This window comes from Muntiacus reevesi, chromosome 17 (assembly GCF_963930625.1).
Source record: "Muntiacus reevesi chromosome 17, mMunRee1.1, whole genome shotgun sequence".
NCBI classification, from domain to species: Eukaryota; Metazoa; Chordata; class Mammalia; order Artiodactyla; family Cervidae; genus Muntiacus; species Muntiacus reevesi.
In genome coordinates, this window is record NC_089265.1 from 25,524,922 (window position 1) to 25,551,153 (window position 26,232).

At 32.1% G+C, this 26,232-nt stretch overlaps 1 protein-coding gene across 4 annotated transcripts in view; it reads right to left on the minus strand.

Moving 5' to 3' along the window:
* Positions 1 to 26,232, minus strand: part of CNTLN (centlein) — a 428,538-nt gene that overhangs the window by 136,848 nt on the left and 265,458 nt on the right. For 3 of the 4 annotated variants that reach the window (XM_065908220.1, XM_065908218.1, XM_065908217.1), the window contains 4 exons: positions 16,809 to 16,985; positions 14,863 to 14,988; positions 5,620 to 5,741; positions 3,997 to 4,116 (listed from right to left, as the gene is read on the minus strand). In XM_065908220.1, the coding sequence (XP_065764292.1) occupies positions 3,997 to 4,116; positions 5,620 to 5,741; positions 14,863 to 14,988; positions 16,809 to 16,985 (545 nt within the window). The remainder of the gene's footprint in view (positions 1 to 3,996; positions 4,117 to 5,619; positions 5,742 to 14,862; positions 14,989 to 16,808; positions 16,986 to 26,232) is intronic. The other variant, XM_065908219.1, reaches the window with a different exon arrangement.

Below are 26,232 nucleotides of genomic sequence, written 5' to 3' on the forward strand. Positions count from 1 at the left end.
TATTGATACGACTGGACATTTATCTTTGCAAATAATGAACTTCAACCTATAACTCATACCCTATATGGAACTTAACTAAAAATGGATTGCAGAGCTAAATAGAAAGCTTTTTAAGAGAAAACACTGGATAAATACTTGTGACTTCAGGTCAGAAAAACAGATATTAGATGTGACATCAAAGCCATAGTCCATAAAAGAAAATCGATTAGAAAGTTGAACTTTACCAAATTAAACCTTTTGTCATGCAAAAGACACTATTCTAGGAATAAAAAGGCAATATCATATATTTGATTAAGCTCTTGCATATAGAATATATAAATAATAAGTATTATTTAATAAACAATCAAAAAAAGAGTTGAAGAGACATTCGTAAAAGAAAATATAAAGACAGCAAATAAGCATGTTAAAGGTCATTACCATTAGTCATTAGGGAAATACAAATTGATATCACAATGGAATATCAATACACTCCTACGGGAATGGTCTTAAAAAAGTGCTGACAAAAACATGGAGCAACAGGCTCATATGAATTCCTGAGAGGAATGAGAATGGCATAGCCACTCTGGAAAACAGTTTGGCAGTTTCTTAGTTAAAAGTACATCAAAGATACACATAGTAGGGTCACTCCCTACTATGGGTATTTACCTTAAAGAATCAAAAAGCTATGTTCACATAAAAATCTATTTGCAGCAGAAAATTATACATAGTCACAAAAATCTAGAAAGGACCCAAGTAGTCTTCAAGAGACAGACAAACTGTGGTAAATCTATACAATGAAATTTTCTTGTTGTTTGATTACTAAGTCAAGTCCAACTCTTTGACCCCACTGACTGTAGTCCACCAGACTCCTCTGTCCATGGGATTTCCCAGGCAGGAATACTAGAGTGGGTTGCCATGTCCTCTTCCAAGGAATCTTCCTGACCCAGGGATCGAACCTGTGTCTACTGCTTTGCAGAAGGATCCTTTACCATTGAACCACCAGGAAGCCATATGATGCAATATCATTTAGCCAAAAAAAAAAAAAAAAAAGGAACAAACTGGATGAACCAACATGAATAAATCTCAAAGGTATTATGCCAAATTAAAGAAGCCAGTTTCAAAAAGTTATAGCTTATATGATTCCATGCATATGACATTCTGAAAAAAAGGCAAAGCTCTAGGGAGGGAGAACAAATCAGTGGTTGTCAGGTGTTGGGGATGGTGGGAGGATTTGACTACAAGTGGGTTGGACTAGGAAGTTTTTTGAGATGATAGAACTAGGCTGTATCCTGATTGTGGTCATACTTACTCAAATCTATTTGTATATGTGTGTTATAACTCAAAATACTATGCTGAACATGTACTATATATAAATTAAAAACAAAAAAAATTCAGTCTTTATGTGCAAACTAACTTCAATGAATAAGAAGAGATGTTTACATGTTTCCTTTCTTATTGTTTCATTATGATACTTCTGGGGCTTCCCTCCTAGCTTAGTAAAACATCTGCTTGCAATGCAGGAGACCCCAGTTTGATTCCTAGGTTGGGAAGATACCCTGGAGAAGGGATAGGCTACCCACTCCAGTATTCTTGGGTTTCCCTGGTGGCTCAGACAGTAAAGAATCACCTGCAATGTGGGAGACCTGGGTTTGATCCCTAGGTTGGGAAGATCTCCTAGAGAATGAGGAGGCACGGCAATCCACTCTAGTATTCTTGTCTGGAGAATCCCATGGCCAGAGGAGCCTGGTGGGCTACAGTCCATGCAGTCAAAAAGAGTCAGACACGACTGAGTGACTAAGCACAGCACAGCACATGATACTTCAAGTTTAATTTTTAACATCATACTTCATTAGAACACTTAATACCGAACATGCTTCCAAGAAAGCTCCCTGAGACTGGAAGTCTGATGTTCTCATTTCATTCACCAAGCAGACTGCCTGTCACACACACAGCACACACAACAGTAACTCAAAACACAATTCTTAACTGAATAAATCTTTCACAAGATAACCCACCCACCCCCAAAACATCATTACATGACCAAAAGTTTACACTGATACTTAGCATTCTTAAAGGTTATCACCTCAAACTTCACTATTTTTTAATAAATTAAAACTGATCTGAAAAATAGCTATCTTACAATGAGCATCACATTAATAAATTTAAATGAATTTCAGGAGGAAAAATCCACACTGTTAAGGACTCAGCATTCAACTGATAAATGATAGAAAATTTAATTTATAGAGATACTTGTGACACACACATATTTCAGGGTGAACAGACTAGGATTCTAAAAGTTTCAAAACTTTCTTTAAAAGGCTTTATTAGTTTTTCTTTAGTTCTATTTCATTGACGAATAAAATAAACCCCAAATAAACATCACTGACAACTAACCTCTGCTTGCGTTTTCTGGATTAGATCTCATGATTAGTTAGATTAGGTTTAACACTTAATTCATTTTATCCGAAAAGATCACTAAAGAATGTCAGAGAAAGTACTAACACATGCTACACCACAGATAAACCCTATGAAAATATTATGGTAAGTGAAAGAACTTAGTCACAAAGAACCACATATTATTTGATTCCATTTATATGAGATGTCCAGAAGAGGTAAATCTATAGACACAGAAAGCAGATTAGTGGTTAGCTAAAGGGTGGGAACCAATGCAGGTAACAGGCAAACTATATGCGGTTTTTTGAGGGAGTGAGTAATGAAAATATCTAAAATTTATTGTGATGATGGGTATACAGCTACCTGAATATTCTAAAAACCACTGGGTGAACTACATGCCTTGTGAATTATATCTCAACAAAGCTATCAATAACTCTCAGGGAACATATCTGGGACAAATCTATAAAATCTATAAAAATTTGCAAGATAAACTATTATCAGCATCAATCATTTAATATTAATAGAGTGTAGTGCATTTTAAGAGATAATTAGAAGAATATATTTAAATCTGATGTGATCATTTCTTCAAAAGTTTATCATCACATGGAAAAGGTGGTAACTTAAGTTCCATGTATTATTATATAATATGTAAAATAAGATTCTAATACAGGGATGACAATTCAATGATCTTTAATTACATTATGCCACGTGATACTAAATTCTAGTAATCTAAAAGACATCCTGTCTTTCAAAAAAAAAATCACATCATCTGAGTATCAAAAATTAAAGAAAGAAATAGTTAAGTAGCAAAAAAGGCTAATTATGTTGGTCTAACTCTTTTTTGTTTCCCAAAAAAAGTGCTCTTTCTATGGCAAGCTGAATATAATAGGCTGTGAATTAGAAGATCAAGGAAGCAAACTGTATGTTTTCTAAAATATGAGTATCCTTCATCAAGTTTTATACTTAGGGCAGCTAAAAGACCTATGTGGAGGGATCAGCATTAAGCCCAAAGGACACACAGTGCACAGCAAGAAAGAAAGCAATTCCCTCGTGTCGTTTGCAGGTCACTACCAAGGACCATGTTAGCAGATCCATACCAGACCCTTAACAGGCAGTTCTGCTGCTACCAGTAATTAGCTTGGACAGCTCTGGCTCCAAGAATAGCAGCAAGGCTACACCATAATGAGCTCAGCTGGGATTAGCAGGACAGGGCAGGGAACCAAGAGAGCTCAGGCATTCTGCATCGCGTATGTATCTAGGAGATCAAACAAGGATGGCTGGCTAGGTTATCCCCTCTCCACCTCATTCCAGAAATGAAGCACGGCAGTGTCTAAAATACAGGCTAATGAAGAGCGACACCTCCAACAGATGAGAGCCACATTAATTAACACAATCCCTAGATCATATAATACTGTTTCGGCAAGAGTTAGCAAATGTGCAACTTGTTATTGCATTATACATACATATATATTAAAAAGTCAATCTTTTTTCTCTACTTTTACTGGCAAACCAGATTATTTCATTTTCTAAATTTTATAAAGAATTTCTCTCATGGCCTTTAAGATAGAAAACATTTCTCTCAGATGTTTACCTAAGTACACATTATTTAAAAAAGAAACTCACTTTTGAATCATTAGCTCCTGGTTCTCCCTTTTGAAATAGGCCAGTTCATTCCATACAGCATCAGAATCTTCATGTTGAAGTTGTTGAGGATCTACTCTCTTTACTTTCCTGATTTCCATCCTATTTTTAAAGTGAAATTGCTTTCTTACTTAACATGTTAAAAGTGCAATAAAATTCATTTACACATTCCCTAAAATTGAAAAATATCTACTAACCAAGTATCTCTTGTTTTTTTACAAATGAAATGAAACTTTTTATTGAAATCAACTTTCTAATGATATTCATGCCATAACTTCAGGGTAATCATTTGGAATTGAGACTTCTCTTGAAGTACAGCTAGTGTCACATAGGTACCCAATTTCTATTGACGTTCACTATGGAAAGAATTTCCTAAAACCTAAGCATGTAGAAATTAAAATCTTAGATCATGATTTCCTAAAAATCATGATTTCCTAAACTGCTACTATGGAAAGTAAACTTTTAAGTGGACACATGATATTCTCTGGTCTATTTCCCTCATTCATTCTACTAGTAATAAAACATACAGTGCAAAAATGTCCCAGTTTCTAAAAAAGGACTATAAGCAATCCACACATCTAGAACTTGCTGCCAACCAGCCTGACTGTGGTTTATGTGTTTTGTCTTTAAAAAAAGCAGTTATCAGTGAACATCAGATAGTTAGCAAGTAGTCTTCATCCTTCTGGTGACTACTAGAAAGTGCCTGCTAAGTCACAGAGGCTAAACCCAGGATAAACAGATTTAACATTGGTTTACTGACAAGCGATATGAAACACTTTCTGTTCTTCAAAAAAAAAATTAGATGTGACAATTATCTGCAAAACATGCCAAATGCCCTTTATGTTCTCATTTTCTGTACATAAAACAAACTCTTCATCTTTATTTTGTAAAAGTGCTGTACTGGCCAATTTAGAAACAGTATTTCTCTATAGAACAGACCAATGTGTATCATCAACATTGCCCTAAAGGATCCATCTCAGAAGATGAGAGGGTAGTAGATTTTTCTGTACTCATTCAGTCCTTTGCCCTCTGTTGATACTGTTAACAGGGGAGCCACTTACGACTAACCAAGATCTGAACACCTGTTCGGAGCAATTGAACTGAGACCACCCATTCATTCAGATAAGCTGCAGAACTAACTGATGGATAGTAAAGATTTTCAAACTGCATACTAGGTTGAAATAGTTTTAAGACAGTTAACTACACATGTTAATTTCATATTTCTCATATATTTCAAATAAGTAAACACTTTGAGTTATATACATTGTAACATCAACATTTTGTTTATTTAAAGTAGTTTTTTAATCACATGGATATGAACTATTTTTGCTTTAAGATATATTTTTATTAAGCTATTCTATAGATATTAAAAGTATATATAATAATTCATCTATGTCATGATTTCTGCAAATTATAGGAAAATGCATAGTTATTATAAACATTTCTATTTTCGTTTATTATATTCTCTATGTAAAAATTCTCACTAAAGATCTGACTATGAAATGATTTCTTTAAAATCAAACAAAAGCCATTAAAGTACCTATATGATGCTACTCCATTCTAGTTAATATTTAGGGAAATGCCTTTATGAGCTATGTAACTCACATGCCACTGCCTTCTTCCCACTGTTTTAATTGCTCTTTTACTGCTCTGTAGTTGGTCTGTAACATCTGTAGCCTTTCTTTGCGTTTTTCATGGGCATCTCTTAGCTCATCATTTTCTTGGTTCTGTAGAACACAAAAAAGCAAGTATACAAGTTTGAAGAATACATAAGCATAATGTTACAGATAAAAGACTACCAATCTAAGTATAAAATTCAAAAGAAAATGGTATGTAAATATAATTTGTAATAATCATTTAAGCAGAAGTAAATTTGTGATTTATTTACAATTTATTACAAATAAATTAATGTAATAATCATTTAATCCTAAAGTCACAGAACAGATTTACTTGATAAATTTGAGATACTCACTGCATTTTGAAAAGTCATTTAAGTAATCTCAAAATTCTGGCATCAAATTAATTTCATTCTTTCCTTTTTGTTAATTAGATATATACACATATTTCTATATTAAAACTTTTTCCTTTTCCAAAATTTGTCCATACATAAAGCATGACTATTTTGTTATTTCTAAGTGCACATATAATTAGTACAAGGACACTAATCATAATAAGACCAGTTCTCTAACCCATGGATTCATAATTAGTTTGTTAAAATGCACAAAGATTACACAGGAGGAAGAAAATCAGTTTGGACCTATGTTAAAAGTGACCCAGTTTAACATTGTGGGTTGAAACATAAAGAACTGAAATGGGAAAGGTGGACTCAGCACTCTTGAAGAAATCAGAATAGACAGTTCAAATATTACTAGGGTAGACAGTTATAGTCAATGACTTCTAAATGTTTTAAATAAAACACATGCATAAATCTTCACTTTTCAACATGACCACAAAATGAACATATATATAGGCCAAACTGTCAGTCCTCAGGGGATGTATTTATGTTACTCATGAACTGTGTTTCTCAAAGTAAAATAAGTAATGTGATGAGTCTTTTATTTTACCCTTGGTCATTTCAAATTTGTTTTTTAAACTCTTCATTTTCTGTATGAAAGAACTTGCATACTTATTCAGGGCAGGTAACTGGTACTCTCTAAAATTATAGTAAGCTGAGAGGAGTGGGAACATGGCAGCCAGGAAGACTTGAATTCCATTCTTGAAGTTTTCTCCTGGTAGCTGCATAATCTTAAGAACACTATTTAAATTAATTCAATTTCTTTTACTATAGAATGTGGAAAAGAACACAGAAATTTATACCATGATAACAAAATTAAATGAAGTTAACATACAGGCAAAGCTCCTAGGTCTGTTCTTACCCAAGAGAGGCACAAAGCAAGTGAGCTTTTTACTCTGTCCTCTTCCCAAGAACTAACTCTGATGCCCTTATCATTTATAAGCCAAATTTATGGTTTCACTGACTTACCGGTCTCTCATTACAACAATGAGATAATATCTTACAGAGTCAGAATTATTTTACTCAAATTCTACCTGTCTCAACAGTATAGATATGTTATGTCATTATACTCTGAATATACATCTAGAGGATAACTTCAATAATTCTCTTAAGTAGTTACTAGAAAGTATTTGAGCCATGTGTGTACCAAGTGGTCCATATATCACATGGGAATGCAAGTGCTCGACAAAAATGCTATTTCTGAACAGGGGAAATTAGAATAAATGTTATCCTAAAGAATTTTAGGAGATATGAATCATAGCCATTGCATAGTTACTTGTTAAAAAGTAATATGGTGTAATACCATGATTAAAAATTCAAGATACTGAATTCAATTTTGTTTTAATTGAAGAGCCATATATTAAGAACCTATTATATGCAGGGTGGTAAGTGCTGCTAGGAGTTCAACACCTGCTGCTCAAATTTACTAAATTTTACCTTGACAATCTACTTAAATCCAGTGTGTTTCAATTTCTGCAAAATAGAAGCTACTGATATCTCTTCTTCTAAGACACAAAGAATGATATAAATTTGATCTTGAGTTTCCCATACTGTTGGTAAACAATCTGACCTCTTTGACCAATAAACTTCCCATTTTTACAGATGTGAAATAATTTAAGTTAGCCAAATATAAGAATGATAATCAATAATCTTTTCTCATAAATGAACAAAAGTTAAATATTCTTATTAGGATTCTGTTTATGAATGAATAAAATTTATGAGGAATTTAAATAAGATACATTATAATATAAATAAAATAATTATAAGAAATTTACATACATTAGATTCATGTCAAAACAATTTTGAAATAAGCATATAAACTGAATACTGTTAGACAATTCTATTTATTTATTTTTTTAATTTAAAAAAACTTTTTTTCCATTAATTTTTATTGGTTGGAGGCTAATTACTTTACAATATTATAGTGGTTTTGTCATACATTGACATTAATCAGCCATGGATTTACATGTGTTCCCCATCCCGATCCCCCCTCCTGCCTCCCTCCCCATCCCATTCCTCTGGGGACAATTCTAAAAATAGTTTTGTGTAATTCTTCTTCATTGACTTAAAGTCCCTCCCTATAAACTCTTACAGTAAATTTCTTAAAAGTTATTACAAACAAATGCACTGTTGTGAAATTTTTAAGTCTGTGCTAGAATCCCTAGAAATTCTGAGTAAACAGAACCTAAAAGATTGACCAAGAATTAAATATTAATAGAATAGGATATCCAAATTTTATATTACCTTTCACAATAATTTTCTGTTGAATTACTGGAACAAGTTGAGTTTCTTATTCAGAGTACTGTCATTATTTTAGCATTTTTAAGTATTGCCTCAGCTACCATTAATCATTGAAACTACATCCAATGCTTTCCCTAATTCTTAAGTAGAAATCAACTATACTCTGACTCAAAAAAGAAGGTTGAACACTGAAGAATTGATGCTTTCAAACTGTTGTGCTAGAGAAGACTTTTGAGAGTCCCTTGGATAGCAAGGAGATCAAACCAGTCAATCCTAAAGGAAATTAACCCTGAATATTCATTGAAAGACTGATGCTGAAGCTGAAGCTCCAATACTTGGGCCACCTGGTATGAAGAGTTGACTCATTTGAAAAGACCTTGATGCTAGGAAAGACTGAGGGCAGGAGGAGAAGGGGGCGACAGAAGACGAGATGGTTGGATGGCATCACTGACTCAATGGACATAAGTTTGAGCAAACTCCAGGAGACAGTGAGGATAGGGAAGCCTGGCATACTACAATCCATGGGGACACAATTTAGTGACTAAACAACAACTCAATAAAAAGTTCCTTAGTTCTACATATCAATCACCATGTACCAGGCTCTGTACTAGGCATAGCAATTAATCAAAGAACCTGATGTGGCCACTTCTGATTCCTAAACCTTTAGCATAATATACCCACTATCAGTAAATAGTTTAGGTTTCCTTATAGTAACTGAAATAAGTGATTCCTTCAATTAAGTAGTGATTAGGAAAACAGTTTTATTGATAAGCTTTCTCCTTTAATTTTACATGCTTCATAATTATACCTACTAGAATGTTTATATAATTCTTATAATTCTTAAAAATTTGTATAAATTTTTTATTCTTATAAAATTTTAAAAGACATAATTCTTATAAAATTCTTAAAATCCAAACTATTAAAACAAAATCAAACTAAATATTACTTGGTAAATTGATTTGATAGACAACTTAAAATAATAATTATATTACATTTTTCTGCTTTGATAAAACTGTTATCAAATTATAATACATGGGTCAAATTGGTCTTAGAGACAATCATTCCTTTAGCCTACTTCAGAAACAGTAAAATTTTATAAAAATGTAAATATAAGATAGAGTGTACATATATAGTTCAAAGAAAAATGACTTTACCAACTTAACTGCAAGAGCAGATGCTGGCTGAAATTATCAGTCAAAAGTTGGATATCTCAAAAGAAATATTTAAAAAGAATAATAAAATTAATTTTTTTTCTTATTCCAACAAATTCAAGTTTACTGTAGCTTGCAATATGGTTATTTAAGTCCCATAGGCCTTATGATAGCCTAACTCTAAACAGCAGTACATCATTTGGGAAATATCCTCAAAGATCTTAGAACAAAATCAACTATAAAAACTGAAAAATACATTTAATATCACTAATTACTACATTTTCCTTTGAGGACACATCCTAAAGTTCCCCATGGACTGTCACCGAAATAGGTCCACTTATTAGGTCATTCAATAAAATATTTACAGAATACCTTCTTGTGTATTTTGCAATTAAACTAGAGGCTCTAACTTCTGTGTACAAACAAGTCTTAATGGCTAAAACACTAGAAAATAGCAAAGCTGTATTAATTTACTTTCTTTAATGATGTTTATAATTCAATTCTACTTTTGAAATGATAAGAACAGAAATGTTTCTTGATCGAAGCATCTAGTTTGCTCAAAGGCTGCTTGATAGTATACGGCAATAAGAGCATGAACACTATTAATAAAACAGTGGCTCAATCTTCAGGGTATGGTAGCAAGGTTTTTTAAATTAAAAAAAAAATCTTTTATAAAATACCAAGGAGTCCATGATGTATAACTTCAGCAGAATGTATAAACTTCATGAATATTACAGCATTGAAAAATAAAAGACATAAACTGTACTCAAAGGACATATTGATGTTATTAAATGGCATAGAAAAGTCCTAAAAGAATAAAATTGCCAAATGCATGAAAGTCTGTAAAGCACAGGTTCACGGCACTAGTAATTTAAGGACAGTACGAATTTCATAAAGCTCTGATGCTTTGTTTTCCAAATTACATTTTATAATGTATACCCATGAAGTCAAGATTTGAAAATGGATAGGATTTTTACAATAATAGCTTACATCTTTTTTTATTACTATTGTCTCTACAATTACAACACTGGTTGCCCCTCTTGAAAACAGATACAACTAGCCACAAAAGAGAGCTTAGTAAGATGATGTGTTAATATTTATATAACATTCAGTATTAAAATAATATGCACAAATAGCATATCAATGTATCAGAGTTTATATACATATGTACCACAGGCTCCTGAAACTTCTTTGACCTTCCCTTCCTTCCTTCAATCCACCAAAGTGATCAACTTGGGACCATAAAGCTACCTACCATGCCATGAAGCATGTCTTCTATCTTTAGTGTTTTCAAGAGTAACTTCCATGGAACAACAGTCCTTGAGGAAATATTAATAGGTATAAAGTAAATCTGGGAAACAATTTATCTCTACCTTCCTATAGATTCACAATGCACCTTGATATACTAAAGGATCACAAAAATAGAAAGATATTAATCCACTGCTTATATAACTAAGCAAAGAACATTTTGTCTGTCATGTTCCCATTAGCTTCTTGCAGAACAGGGTTCAAAACAATACCAGCATGGAAAGAGTATGACAAATGTTCAGTGTGTACTAGTGGGGAATGGTCTTCAAAAGAGCTCCATGATCCCAACGTATTTTAAAAACCACAAGACACTGTTATGGGTTGAAATAAATCTCTCCAAGAAGTTATGTTGGACTGCTAACCCCTACTACCTCAGAAGGTGACTGGGATTTTGTGATTTTGTTGGAGATAGAGTCTTTATAGAGGTTAGCAAGTTAAAATGAGAAAGTGAAAGTGTTAGTTGCTCAATGGTGTTCGACTCTTTGCGAACTGTAGTCTGCCAGGCTCCTATAAACATGGGATTTCCAGGCAAGAATATTGGAGTGGGTTGTCATTTCCTTCTCCAGGGAGTCTTCCTGCCTCAAGGATCGAACCCAGGTCTCCTGCATTGCAGGCAAACTCTTTACAGTCTGAACCACCAGGAAACCTCCAAAATGAGATAGGGTGCGTCCTAATCCAATAAGACTGGTCTTCATAAAAAGGAGAAATTCAGACAGAGAAAAAGACATTAATAGAGGGAAGATGATATGAAGACATAAGGAGAAGGCCATCTATCGGGAGAAGGAATGGAACAGATTTTTCCCACACAGACCTCAGTAGGAACTAACAACCCTGTTGACAGCTTGATTTTGGACTTCTCTAGCATCCAGAATTTTGACACAAAACATTTCTGTTCTTTTAAGCTAACCAGTTTATATTAATAGTAGCTTGTCACAGCAGCCCCAAGGAAATAAACACAAACACATCATCAATTCCTATCTTATACTCACATGTACATGAGTAATAATGGTAGTATTAGTAACATTGCCTAATGCTGGAGAAGATAGAAACAAGTCTTTTGTTTTCACTAAATATGAGTTATACTCACTAAAGTCAGGTTGTAAATTAGAAGTGCCCTGTTCCCAACTACTTGTCTTAGAGTTGCTTTACTATATATGTTTTATTTACCCAAGATCTTCCCTGGTGGCTCAGGTGGTAAAGAATCCACCTGCAATATGGGAGACCCAGGTTCAACCCCTGGGTTAGCAAGATCCCCTGAAGAAGGGAATGCCAACTCACTCCAGTATTCTTGACTGGAGAATTCCATGGACAGAGGAGCCTGTGGACATTTTGCTAAATGCCCTTAGAGTGCCTTTTTCATATAACTATTTTGTTCTATTAAATTGAGAAATTCTTTCCTCCAAATGACAAAATACAAAGAAACAAAATTTGCAAATCTGTGAAAGAAAACAAACATTTGAAATTCAAGATTATCAATTAACTTAAAAGAAGATACAGAAAAATATAAATGAAAAAGAAATTATATGAAAAGTAATTTTACTCTAAAAATAAACTTGAGGCCTCATCCCAAAGAGCTGTTGTTAGAAAAAAAGAATGAGCAGATAAATTAGTATGTTTCTGAGACTCTCTGAAACAAGATATTTAAGAAGTGGAAGAAAATAGACCTAAAAATGTCTGAAACTGCTCTACTGATTCCTGGCAAAAACAAGAAGACTCAGACTTTTGGGGGCAAAGTGGAGGTCCTCTACTATTAAATGGGATATGTGATGGTTATATTTTTATGTTATCATGATCCCCCAGGTATTTAGTTAATCACTATTTCTGGGTGTATCTGTGAGGGTGTTTTTGTATGATTAACTTTTGAATCAACAGACTAAATATAGCAGATTGCCCTCCCCAAACTGATGGGCTTCATCCAGCCAACTGAGAGCTTGAACAGAATAAAAGAATGAGGAAGAAAGGATTCGTTTATTCTGCTTGATGGTCTTTGACCTGGGATACTGGTCTGCTTTCAGACTCAGAATGGGACTGGAACTTACATCAACAGCTCTCCTGGTTCTCAGGTCTTTGGACTCAGACTGGAACTATACTATTATCTCTCCTGGATTTCCAGCTTAACATCTACAGATCTTGAATCTCTGACTCCATAATCAAGTGATCGTATAAGTCAATTCTTGTTAGAGTAAATCAGTCAATCCTTCTATCTACCTACATATACATACATACACACACACACATACACACATATATGTATTTCAGAATAATGGTACCTCATTTAGGGAAGACTAAAGGATTATATTTTATTGCTTCTATTTTTTTTAGAGAATCAGATTAACAGAGGATAGAAGAAGGCTTTGTACATGAATTTCAACAATTATGAAAAAGAAGGATGATGGCATCGTAAACATGCCCATAATATCCTGTGAATACCTACACGTTTACACTAACACACTAGATTCTAACTACTCACTCAGCATCATTATTTTTCTCCTCTTATAAAAGTGACTGCACAATGCTTAGCTAATTGCATACATTACAAATGAGTAAACGAATGAGCAAATAACTGCAGGGGTATAAATTTCAAGTAGGCTAAATGCTAGCAAGTTGATGTCATTTGATCATTTTGTTAGGGGAAGCACAATGACTGAAACTGCCCACCCTGGCCAGGCATCACAGTAACTATCTACCTGAGTTATTTTACAATAAAAACAGGAGTCCCGGTGAGGAACACGGAACTAACGAGCCACCACTAACCAGAGGCGTTCAGGAAAGGTCAAAAGGAAATAACACATGTCCGACCACCTCCCAGAATCCTTCTTGCTGGTACCATCCTGGCTGAGCAATGAGTACACCACCAGGAAGGATTCTGAGTCAGAATGATTAGCCAAAGACAACCCGGAAACTCATCCCATCGCCATAAAACCAGAGACCTTGAGCCACTTGGCAGAACGTTTCTCCTGGGTTCCCTTACCCTACTGCTCTCCCCCCGGGCACCTCTGCCCAATGAAGTCTCTTCCTTTGTCAGCTCAGTTGACTCCTCAGACTATTCACTGCCCAGTGTAAGACGAGAGCCCACTCTCAGGCCCTGCAAGGGATCCCCCTTCCTGCAACAATTTTATTTTGGAGAGTAACAATAGATGATAATTATCCTTTGTTTTTGAACTAATAGTTTAACTCTGAATAAATATAAAACAATTCTTTGGGAAAAGCAGAAAAAATACTATTAGTTGTGGCTTATGGCTAATTATTCCTCTAAATTATATTTTGCTCTATTGCACAAATAATGTAAGTAAAAACATTTTCCTCCTAAGAATCATTTATATGACAAAGAATCTAAGCTTTAAATATATGGATTCTCACCATGTATAAATTGGCCTTTCCATAGAATATTATAAAACTATTTGAGATTCAGTTAAATGGCTAAATCTCAAATAGTGTTGGCTTTCCAATAGTTGTGAATGAAGAATGACAACTTTAGCCATATTAAATTCACAGAAAAATTAAGCCCTCAATAATAGTCACATAAAAGCGCTTCCCTACACACAACCACCTTCTTCTGAGAAAAATAATTCACAAATTTTGAGTTGGAAACTACAAACTCTTAAAGATAGAACAATAAAGATTTACCATTCTTAAAGACTGGTAGAACATGAATGCAAATGTCTTATATTTTGAGAAAAATACAGTTGAAATGGAAAAAATAACATATTTATTTGTCACTTTGACTATGTAATTTTTCTATAAAGGACAATTTTAAGTAGTCTGGGCTAGGTCACCATAGTTGCTAACTCACATTTCTTACCAGAAATTCTCTTTCCATTTGTTATAGTTCTATTTTTTTTTTTTTTTGGTCTCTGAGAAACTATAAGAAACTTATTCCCAATACTGAGTCAAAATATCCCCTGTAATTTTAAAATAGTGAATATATATTTAGTTCTCATCTAGTTAAATTTTTTATTACTTTATGATCCTCAGAAATAGTAAGAACTAGACACACTGATGATACATTTTTTATATACATGTAATTAAATTCAAGAAAATTAAATGATAACCAGTAATTTGTGAAAAGAATGTTTACTTTGGTATATTCTTACCTATGAAAGGTTATTATTAAAGAAATCATTTAATGTTCACCTTTAGTTGTAGTGCCTTCTCTAAGTTTTCAATCTTTCTTTCAGCTTTTCTCAGCTTCTTAAGTTCCTCTGAGTCTGCGAAAGAGCTCTTTGGGGACAAAGACCTTGAACGTTTCACAGGTGGTTCCTCGAGAATAAAACAAGGACATGGTTGAGCTAGTTGGAACACTGGATTATGAAAGACATGCAAAATTAAAGAACAAGTAATTTTGAATACTAATAATGAATTATAAAAAAAAAAAAATCCTGCATGGAATACCAGAGAAATAACAAGCGGAATTACCACAGTGCTACCGCTAAAGGTTTCTCTGTGACTCGTTAATGAGAATATTCATTTACATTTACATTGTTTCTTTCAGAATAATGATGTCCCATTAGGGAAGACTAAAGGGTTATGGACTCAGAAATGCAAGAAGCCTCATTACAAAGGAGGGGATGGAGGCTGGTCTAATTGCTCTACGAGGGTCCAAGGTTACACTTGATAGGACAACCTGAAACAAGAGGGAAAGGGTTTCTTTCCCTGTGAAATAGTTTAACACACTGTGAAGTCGAAGGAACAATATGCTTGAGGAATATAAATACAACAGACAGTAGATCTTACACCATAATGACCATATGGTCATTAACTATAATGTGGCTAACTAGAGACGAGAATGTGTGTTTATGTTATGTACAGCTTCATATACCAATCTGGAGAAGGAATATGTGAAAGCAACTATTAAGCTGGGCAACATATTGCTCATACTTACTGCATGTCCTTATGAAAAAGAAAGAAAATTCTGTTCAAAATATCACTCTCATTTTCTTGATTTTTTTTTAAAAAGCAATGAAACATCAAAGCAGTACATTTTTAAAGTTCAGCCATATAGCACAAAATCAAATTAGATTCTATTCAATTTTAGGATTTTTTTTCATTTAAATTAAGCTCAATGTGTGAAACTATTCCAAAATTGCAAGAAACATATATGCATTTATGTTTAAATACATACATATACAGATAATATATATAATAAAGCTCATTCTTCTGAAAATTACTAATAATATTAGAGGTAGTAAATAAGAATGCCACATAAACATGAGTCTCATTTTAAATATTTCTTTTACCAGGACAGTTTGTCTTACTCATAGGAAAATTCAAAAGAATGAGAAACAATTATCTTGAAAACATGATTTTCTACTTTAAAAAATATTTTCTACTGCTGAAGTAAAAAGTGTGAGAAATATACCTCTTAAACTCTTTACTTTTAGGAAAAGTTTATTTCAATTCATATAGAAAGAATATATTTACAGTCTGATATTCTTGACTTTTTATATTAGTCAATGTTCATAGAATCTTTTGCAGCATAACAACAACATTCAATAAATACTATGAAAAGGAAAAGCTGAGACATTAATAAATAAGAATCATGGTACAAAAAATTTACTTACTCTCCACTGTTACAACTTTAACTCTGAAAATATGTAACTGCATGTATTAATATTACATTTCAATTTATAATTTATATTCCACATGAGTAGTATTTTAAATATCACATCCAAATGAAATAGAAACATTAAGATATATTTTTCTTCTGATGAAAATTAGAATATTGAGTTAAGGGCTAATACCACATTAAAATTTCTACTTAGATTAATTTATCTATAGATTAGATAGATGAGGCATACTTAGGAAAACTTTTTAACATAAGAATGTTAATTTACTGCAAAAGAGGCATATCACTACTAATAAATTTAGTTAATTAAATTAGGAAGATATTATTCAATCTTCAAAAAGGGAAAACTTGCCAGTCCCAATCATGATTTTATGAAACATCTGACACATGATTTTTTTTTAAAAGCTTTCAGAAATATAAACAGAGAAGTAAATGATACTGTTCATTTTTTAACTTCATCACTTGCCTTGCCAGCCTCATCCTGACAAATTCACAAAATGACGAATGTCCCTACCTTACGTTTCCCTTCAGTACTTGTCAAGATGCTCTTGTCTGAGGAATCCTTGTTGGTAAATCTGTTCTCTGACAGTTTTTCATTTGCTATTTTCAGTTTCTCCTGTAAATACTCAATTTCAGACTTCTGTGAGACCATTAAGGTTTCTAAGCTTGATAAAGATGGCTGTTGAGAAACCTGTTTAAAAAAAATATGTATCTTACATCATTTACACATTCATGCAAAAATTTATATGTTATTATATTATATAAATCATAAGTATTCCAAGAAAGAATATTTCATTTCAAAAATAAACTATAAACCTGCATTAGCTAAGCTTCTATCCTCCTTATAGAATGGCATTTTTCAATAAAATAACCAAGAGTTTGTATACAAATTTTTATAAATATGTCTGTCATGCAGATTTTTAGAAGAAAAAATTTAAAGCATGGATGCATGATATATACAACTTATCTATAAAATTATTTCAAATTAATGATTATACACATAAGTATTTCCTCAGTAAATACCCAATGCAATACCACTGAATATAAGCCTCAGAAAAGTGAACCAACAGCACTATAGGCCTAACTAGCTTTTAATACATCATAATTTATTAATAACTCAACTGAGATTTTTTTAAAGTCAACAGAGGCTACATTATTCTCCTTTGAAACTCATTCCCTTGCCACATAAACTGTTAATGGTAAGCACCACATTTTAGCAACAGAAATCACAGGAAAATTAAGTTTGTAGGAAACCTGTTCATGAAAACTAACATTCCACAAAATTGTACCACCATCTTAACCAAATATATTTGAGACAATTAAAATACATGCACACACATTATTTCAAATTAACCATTTGTTCACGCACACACGCAAAACGACACTAGATCATAGTGAAACAATGTATTTGTTGATTTCCAGGAAAGAAAAGTCAGTCCTTATGATTTTAATATTACCAATATGGATGCAATAATCCTGAAAAAGGTTTCATTTAAAATATGGATAGCCCCATCCTTCCTAAATGATATTTCTAAGGATTATAAGAAAAATATGTATGCTTAACTTTTCCAAACTAACAATGAGAAATATTATTTTTTTCTAAGTTTGATTACTTTTTCTTTTTTTTAGGGGATAGTCATATTTTTCCTAATTCTAACCTATAATTTTTATAAAGAGAAAGATCATCTCAGCATACTATCATCATACTATTACATTACACTGTCTATTATAATCTATTATATACATAGTATAGATAAACATAGTATCTATATATATATAGTATACTAGATATAGCATAGCATACTATACCATACTATTACATTATACTATGTTATGCTATAACATACCACTGTACTTTCCTCATACGTAAGTCACCTGATATGTTTCCCAATCTTTATTCTGTCACAACACTATATATTTTTCTCGGAGTGTTGCTTATATTTTATGTTTACCACACTTAAAACATTAATTTATACTCTATTAGCTTGCATTGAACATTAAATTAAAATATTTTAAGCACTTTTTTCCCAAACTCTAAAAGACTTTTGACCTATTCTTTCTCTTCCTTTAAACCACTGTACATCTTTTATTTATTCTTTCCTCTTCTGTAACGAATTTATGATGCTTATAAATATTTCCTTTGATTGGCCTGCCAATCTGAACAATTTACAAAGGCTACCTAAACCTCGGAAGGCTACCTAAACCTACCTAAACTGGCTTTATTAAATAAAATTATAAAGAATATATTAACATTCATCATTTGCCAAAGACATTTTAAATAAATTTTCAAAGTCAAACAAAAATTTAGAAAAAAACAAGAAAAACATGACTTTAGTTATTGTTATATCCAATAAGCAATCCTGTGCTCTTTAACAAATGAGTTTTCTAAGTCATTAGTGGGTTATAATACAACAGATAAGAATGTAAAAAAAACATGAATGTTTGGTCAAGAAGTTGCAATCAGAAATAATTACAATATTTATCAAGATACTGAAAAAGTCCAAGAGTGGACATTACTACTATAATAATATAAGATTTCTTATTTAGGCAGCATTCCTTTAAAATTCCTCAGAAAATAGTAACAGAACTTCAAAACTAGAAAATACTATTCAAGTAGTACTTAACTCAAGCTCACATAGGTGTCATAATGTAAATAAAAAAATAAAATGAGTTTGTTTTTAAATTACAGCTTTAAAATTCCTTCAACAGGGACACTTTGTATTCATGTTGAACATATAGATATATACTTTACTTTCACAAGGAAACGTATGCCTGTTCCCAGTTTTTCAGAAGTGTAGTCTTCTCTCCCTTGTCCTTTAACCCTTTTGCTAGGGATACATGCAGAAGAAGTATTTCACTTTTATTGTAACATGACCACTTTTAAAATAATAAGTAAAATGAAATATCAAGTCACAGTCACTTTCATTTCTGAGGAAATAAGGAGGGTATTTGTGGTAGTAGCTATTTAGCGACAGCCAGTTGTTTTCATAGAGAAAAGTGGTGCACTAATGCCAGATTTACTGATTTTTCAAAAGAATGGAAGAATTCAAATTTCTAAGAGAAATCTAATTTTAAAAGGTTGGCCAGACTCAGTTTGTGACTGTTGTAGCTTGAAAACATGGTGGTGGGACTATAAACAGGACCACATTTCCTACGGAAATTCTGAATATGAATCAAAGAACAGAAAATTGTACCCAGCTTTTAACTTTGTTCTAATCATGCTGAAGGTTGATAAAGATATACATGATAAATGCTGAGTGAGGAAAGCACATGTTATAGAAGAATACAGAATACTGTACAGAAATAGGTTTTACCAAATCCTGAAATTTATAGCATTATTTCTGAATGGAGGTAAATTTTCATCATACATATATAAATTTCCTTAATTTTTAACATTGAACATGGAACATTTCACTAAATAGTTTTAAACATGTATTTTTTTCTGCAAATAAAAAGTATAAAAAATTCAGTGTAAAAATTTCAGTAAGACAGGGGAAATAAAAAGGAAAGTCTCTCCATAATATCATCTCTCCAAATTCACTAATGATAAATTTGGAATATACTTCCCATACTTTAAAGAGAAAAGGAAAACTGTTTTAATATACACTTTAAATTGCTTTTTTATTACTAATTTTATTTTTTAGAACAGCTTTATATTTACAGAAAAACTGAGCAGATAATAAAGTGTATCCCACTCCCACCTACCTAGTTTCTCCTATTATTAACAACTAAAATGAATATGATATATTTATTAAAATTAATGAACCAATTTTCATATATTATTTTGACTGAAGTCATTGGTTTATTCAAATTTCCATACTTTTCACCTAATATCCTCTTCTGTTCAAGGATACCACATACATTTCACCTGTCATGTCAGCAACTTGGCTGGGATAGATTCTCAGACTTTTATTTTTGCTGACATTGACAGTTTCACAGAGTACTATTCAAGTTTATCATACGATGGCCCTACATTGGAGTTTATGTTTTTATCATGATTAGACTGGGGTTATGAATTTGGGGACGGAATATCACACAGGCATCATACCTTATCAAGGGTACACACTTTCAACATGTTTTGACTAATGACATAACCTGATTACACTACCAAATTAGTGTTTGTCAAGTTATTCCGCTGTAAAGTTACTCTTTTGTCCTCCATACTATACTCATGTAACCTGCTTTTTAAATTCAATAATTACATACAATTACTATAGGTATAATATATATATGAGGAGATATAGATATCCTCATATATCATTACTTATTCTAACCCATTTTAAGTGCTGTTTTAGAGGTTTAGCAAGATCAAGACAATCAATCACCTGTCTGTGGAAGTTCATTGTATCTATTGCCCTTAATAGATAGAATCTTGAATCTTTGAAAATTTAACTTTTCTTGCTAAGAGTTATAGTATTTCATAAACTTTTTTCTCTAACATCAAAAATCCTTGTGCACCTTTTAGTTTACAGTCTTGGAAGATAATGGTATTGGTGCTAGACCATAGATAATCTGATAAGAGATGATCAGTGGAGTATGCATTCAAATGCCTCCAAATGGAACTAATCTCTTTAAATTAACCATTATTAATACATAACTTCTCTTTCACATTTATTCACAGAGGCAATTTTGATCAAAAACTCCTAGGAAAATTTAGAATAGAAGGGGGAGGTGAAGCCTTGTGCCAATTACTATTAAAATATTATATAAATTAAATACCTAGTCAAGATGCTTTAAATTCAAGCAACATTGTATGGCATTATTAAAGTGGAGGCTGAGTGAATACTGCCTAATAAATAGAAATTTTTTTCACATTTCACACAGATATGAAGAATTATAAGTTAATTTGTTTTGCCCTATTTTTATTTAATTTATACTAATTTGCTTTACTACTTCATTAAAATAATAATAACTAGCATTTAATGAAAAGCATTGAGTGCCTAGCTTTAGTAAGCATTTCACAAACATTGTCTCACTTATTTACAAAATTTATGAATTCCAAACCTATCAACATATAGAATAGTCTATTGCAAAACAAAAATATTTGCAAAGGACAAGTACTTCAGCAAAAAGAAAAAAAAAAAACAGTTTCTCTACAAATAATACCTCACTGGAAATTAAGTATAAACACATGCATGTAATATGTGTATATATAAAATATATAACCCCTATGAATATATATATATCAGAATATATATGTGTATCTGAGAAACTGACAACTTGAACAACAATTCTCTGAAAGGCAACTCAAATTCTCTTGAAAAAGACAGTATTTTAAAACTGCATGTATATAATTTTATTCTCATGAAATCCTGAATCTGTACAAAAACTTAACATTTTATTTAAAATTGACTTCAGAAATTCAGAAATATAGCCATTGCCAATTTAATAAACATCATTAGCTGAATCATCCATAACCTGAAAACAGATGACTTCAATAATAATCATAAAGTTTAAATTGATAAAAAAAGAAACCTTTTAAATCAACATGATATCACAAATTAGTCTTTTCACAAAAGTTCACAAATGGAGCTAGGTACCAACTTAAACTTACATATCTCTTCTAGAAAGGCTATGAGATGGAGTAATAAATGTCCAGCATCAACAGTTAGCTAGCACCCACCTTTAAAAAAGTACAAATAATTTCATTTCTTCCATCTGCTCACTTTTAACCCAAACATACTCAGATTACATTTAGAGAGAATAAAATTAATTACATTTAGGTAAACTTTAAAATTTCACCATTTCCTTTCAAAAGCACCAACCTAATAATAAAATACAGAAAAATTCTGTACTACACAGTAGTCAAATTAAACTTTCCTTCAGTATCTAACACTTGTGTAGTATAGTCAAATCAGGGAACAGCAAAATAAAAGGGAAAACTTCAGCAACCCAAGTTTACTTCCCCACACCATGTAAAGTTTAACACTGAATGGGTTACAAATGGATGGTTAATTGGCTTATAGTCACATCCACTAGATAATATTATCTTTGTTATAAAATTGAGAAACCAAAAGCTAATTATTTCTTCTATGACATATAAATATCAGACTGCACTGACAAAAACTAGTGATATTTACATGTCACAGAAGAGTGTGTAGGGTATTAACTGTGTGGTATGCACACTGACTACAAATTCTAATAGCAACAGTAACCAATCCTGGACTTATTAAAAATTAGGATAAAAAGACTAAGTGATTTTTCTATAGATTTGTTTATCTTAAAAAGAAAAATTAAACACAATCAACTTTTCCCAAAACATGTTATAAACCTCATAGTCTAACAGAATTCTGAATTTTAAAATATATCTGTTAATGGTGTCCTAAAATGAATCTCTAGATTCAAGAAATCAAATGTGTAATTCATAGCCTATTACAATTCATACTCTAAGTTTTCTAAACATTTAACACTTATGTCACCAGTAAAAAAAAAATCAAAATTTGTTCACTAATGGTATAAGCAAGGGACTATGCTTGTTATGCATTATCATCTCTATACATTAAAACCTCAATCATACTCAAACAAATTCACTAAAGTGTGGTTTTCAATCTGCTAACTATGCATTCCATAATAGCCTGTAATTATTAAAAACTGACAAGAAAGCTACGCCACCTGTGTTTATGTGAAGCCAGGTAATGAAAAAAACAACAACGCTGTCATCACCTCTCAATTCCTGATTGCATTATCAAAACTGTAGCCGAGTTTGGCATCTGGGTGTGACCTTGTTAACTGCTAGGGTAATTAAATTTATTCTATTGGGAAAAAGGATGATAAATTATTAGCAAGAAGATTTTGTTCACATTTTATTAAATTGGCCTGTCAAAGGGTTGGCCAAATTATCAAGGGCCTCATTTATTGGAGGCCAGCCATATTGCCACATCTGTTACAATTATTTATAATTTCAGCAGTTGAAAACCAACTGAGTTAGGCATCCGCCATGTAAAGTAATTTACAAATTATCTGATGAGGGAGTGTTTTAGCTTCTCCCTCATTTCTAGCCAGCAGAAAGCCGCGCTGTAATTACAGAACACGATTAGGTTCTTTGGGGAACTTATCTTGCACTCATAGCCATAGTAAGATGCAGCAAGAACATATGGAGGAGCTTGTGCTTCTACTCCCTGAAGCTCGTGACCCGCCTGCCGCTGAGCCCTTGAGTTGAATTTGAATGAGAGTGCCATGGCTAATGTTCTACACATGCACCATTTATGCCACAAAACAAATCGGATCACTGTTAATTATGAAGCAGCTATAATCAGGCCTTCACATCTGTGTAATGTGAAGCGCAGTAGGCTGTATTCCAATAATGTATGACTACCTTTGGGTTGCAAATTGCGAGCCATATTGCCTCAGTAGTAGTTACTGAATTCAAAGTAACTCCTTTGATAAAAGCCCATCACATGGATATTTTTATCCAGCTTTATATATAAAAAAAAGGAAAAGCAAACCCAAAAGCCTTTCTTTATCAGCTATTGACCAGAACAGTTAAAGCATATGGCACAAGTTCATTAATGAACAACACAGAGCACTTTAATTTAATGAAACCACTTGAGCCATAAAAACCAGATTTAGTTAATTCCCTCTCTTCTGTTTTTTTCACATCTAGCCTAAACCTAGGATCTTTTTAATAGTACAGGTTATCAAGACACAAAATACATTTTTTACAAATTTACAGAGAACATTAAAAGCTTGTGTTGTACCTTTAAAAGGCCAAAATATAGCTTATTTTACAAACTTAATTTCATCACAAATATCATGTAAGATAAATTATTTCATTTTTAGAAAGTGAATCCTAGCGGCTGTATTCTAACAACAACAAAAAAATAGTCTTTCTTCCATGAGAAATCTTTTCATGGAAAGGCAGCTAAACAAGGTGCACCCAGATGGCAAACCAGCTACAGTTTAATTAATCCACTAAAAGCCATTCACATTTCAGTAAGGGTAATGTAATTTTGAATAATAGTAGGAAAAAAAATCACTAAAACATTCTTAAGTTTTATTATAGCGGCAAGAGAAGTGCCACTATAGAGTAGTTAAAGTTGAGATGCGGTTTCTATTATACATGCTAAATTTCTAGATTTTAATATCTTGGGCTGTTTCATTCTTCTTGGAACTTAAAGCAGGCTTAAAATATCAGAATATCTATTGGAAGCCTTTTTTAGAAGCAGTTTATTTTTTATGCAAGGGAGTTGCATGATTAGAATGAGTTCAAATCATAAATACACAAATAGCTGTAGGAAAAAAGTTTATAGTTAACACACAAAAGACAAAGACTTTAAATTTTTATTTCAAATAAAAATGTTCTTCATTTATAAAACCTAAAAATCATGTCATAATACAATTTTATTATTGTTTTCTCCTGAAGACTGATTAAATATTAAACTGTTAAGAGATCATTCCCCTTATACTCTGTGCCTACCTATGGATTTGTGCCTACACATGGATTAAAAACAAAAACTAGTTGAATATAATTGAATCAAGCAATAAAATACAAAAATTTTTAAAGTAATGCTGTAAAGTAAATCAGCTTTTCAAAATGAGTTTACACATAAAATTAAAAATTAGTTGCATGTGAAATACAATGGTTATAAGCATAACTCAAAAGTACTTTATATATGACATCTTGTCCTAAATAATTTTAAAAAATTGTTTTGGTGCTATAGTAGCAAGATACCTAGGGAAAATATAAGACTTAGATTCCTCTATGTTGAAAATGAGAAGAAAGTATAACAATACTAGGGTAAAAATTATAAAAAGCAAGCAAAAGCAAACAAATTATTAACTTTGGCATAATATTTCCTAACTACAGTATGACAAGGCTTAATAGCATCCTGAGTCTAAATCACTACAATCTGATTTCCTCCCTGCCAAGTGAGAAATTAAAATAGTTTAGTTGTTGCCAAATAGCCACTACCAACACTACACTCCCTGGTTGGCAAGAAATAAGAGCTAACAAATACTGGTATTTTTTTCTCCTTTGCTTTGTTGCAAAACTATACAAAATCAGTTCGGCACTATTAAAGAAAAAACAACTATTTAACATCATAATTAGATGACTCCTTGAAAAACTGATGCTCTAATTTTCCACCTACTTACTGGAATTGCTGTGTCAAAGAATACATTGTGGGACAGGCTAAATGGTTATGGAACCAGGATATACCCTTTTTCATGTGTTCATTTAAAAAGCATTTCTCAAAGTCAAAATATCAATTACTGGCAAAGACATTAAGGATAAGAGCATAAGACACCAACTTTTCTTGTCTTCAAGGAGCTCACAGTTCAGAGGGGAGACAGACAAGGAAAACAATGAAGTTTAGTACCTGCTAATGCACAAAAAAGGTATACATCTCAATCTTAAAAGGTTCAAAAAAAGGTTTCAATAATTATCTTGGAACTAAGTCTAGAAGGTCTAGAAATAGTTAATGAACTAGACAATCATTAAACTGTGAAAATATCTGTGATAAATATTACATTGAGTTTATTTCCTATGTATATATCAAAGTGGTTAAATTATATAAATTATATGTATATAAATATATATAACATGTATATAATTTTAAACAAATAAATAAACACACAAACTGATAGAACATTCACAATAAAACCAAGTAAAGACTGAAAGCGAAAAACCTCACTAGTTTCCAGAGATGAAAAAGAAAATAATGAATCACCAAAGCTGTTTTTAGATTATAATAAAGCTTGCAAGGTTATGAGAAGTGGGCACTCTCATACACTGAAAAGAAAACTTGGCATAATCTTTCTGCAATGTAACTTAGCATGCATGGTATATATTCAAAATCCTGAGGTTCATTATCTTTGACATAGGGATTTTACTTTTAAGAATTTATCCTGCAGAAACAAGTGATGAGAATATAGATAGATGAATGAAAATGGTCATCATAGTATAAAATCAGTGGAAATAGAAAAAAAAATACATTGAA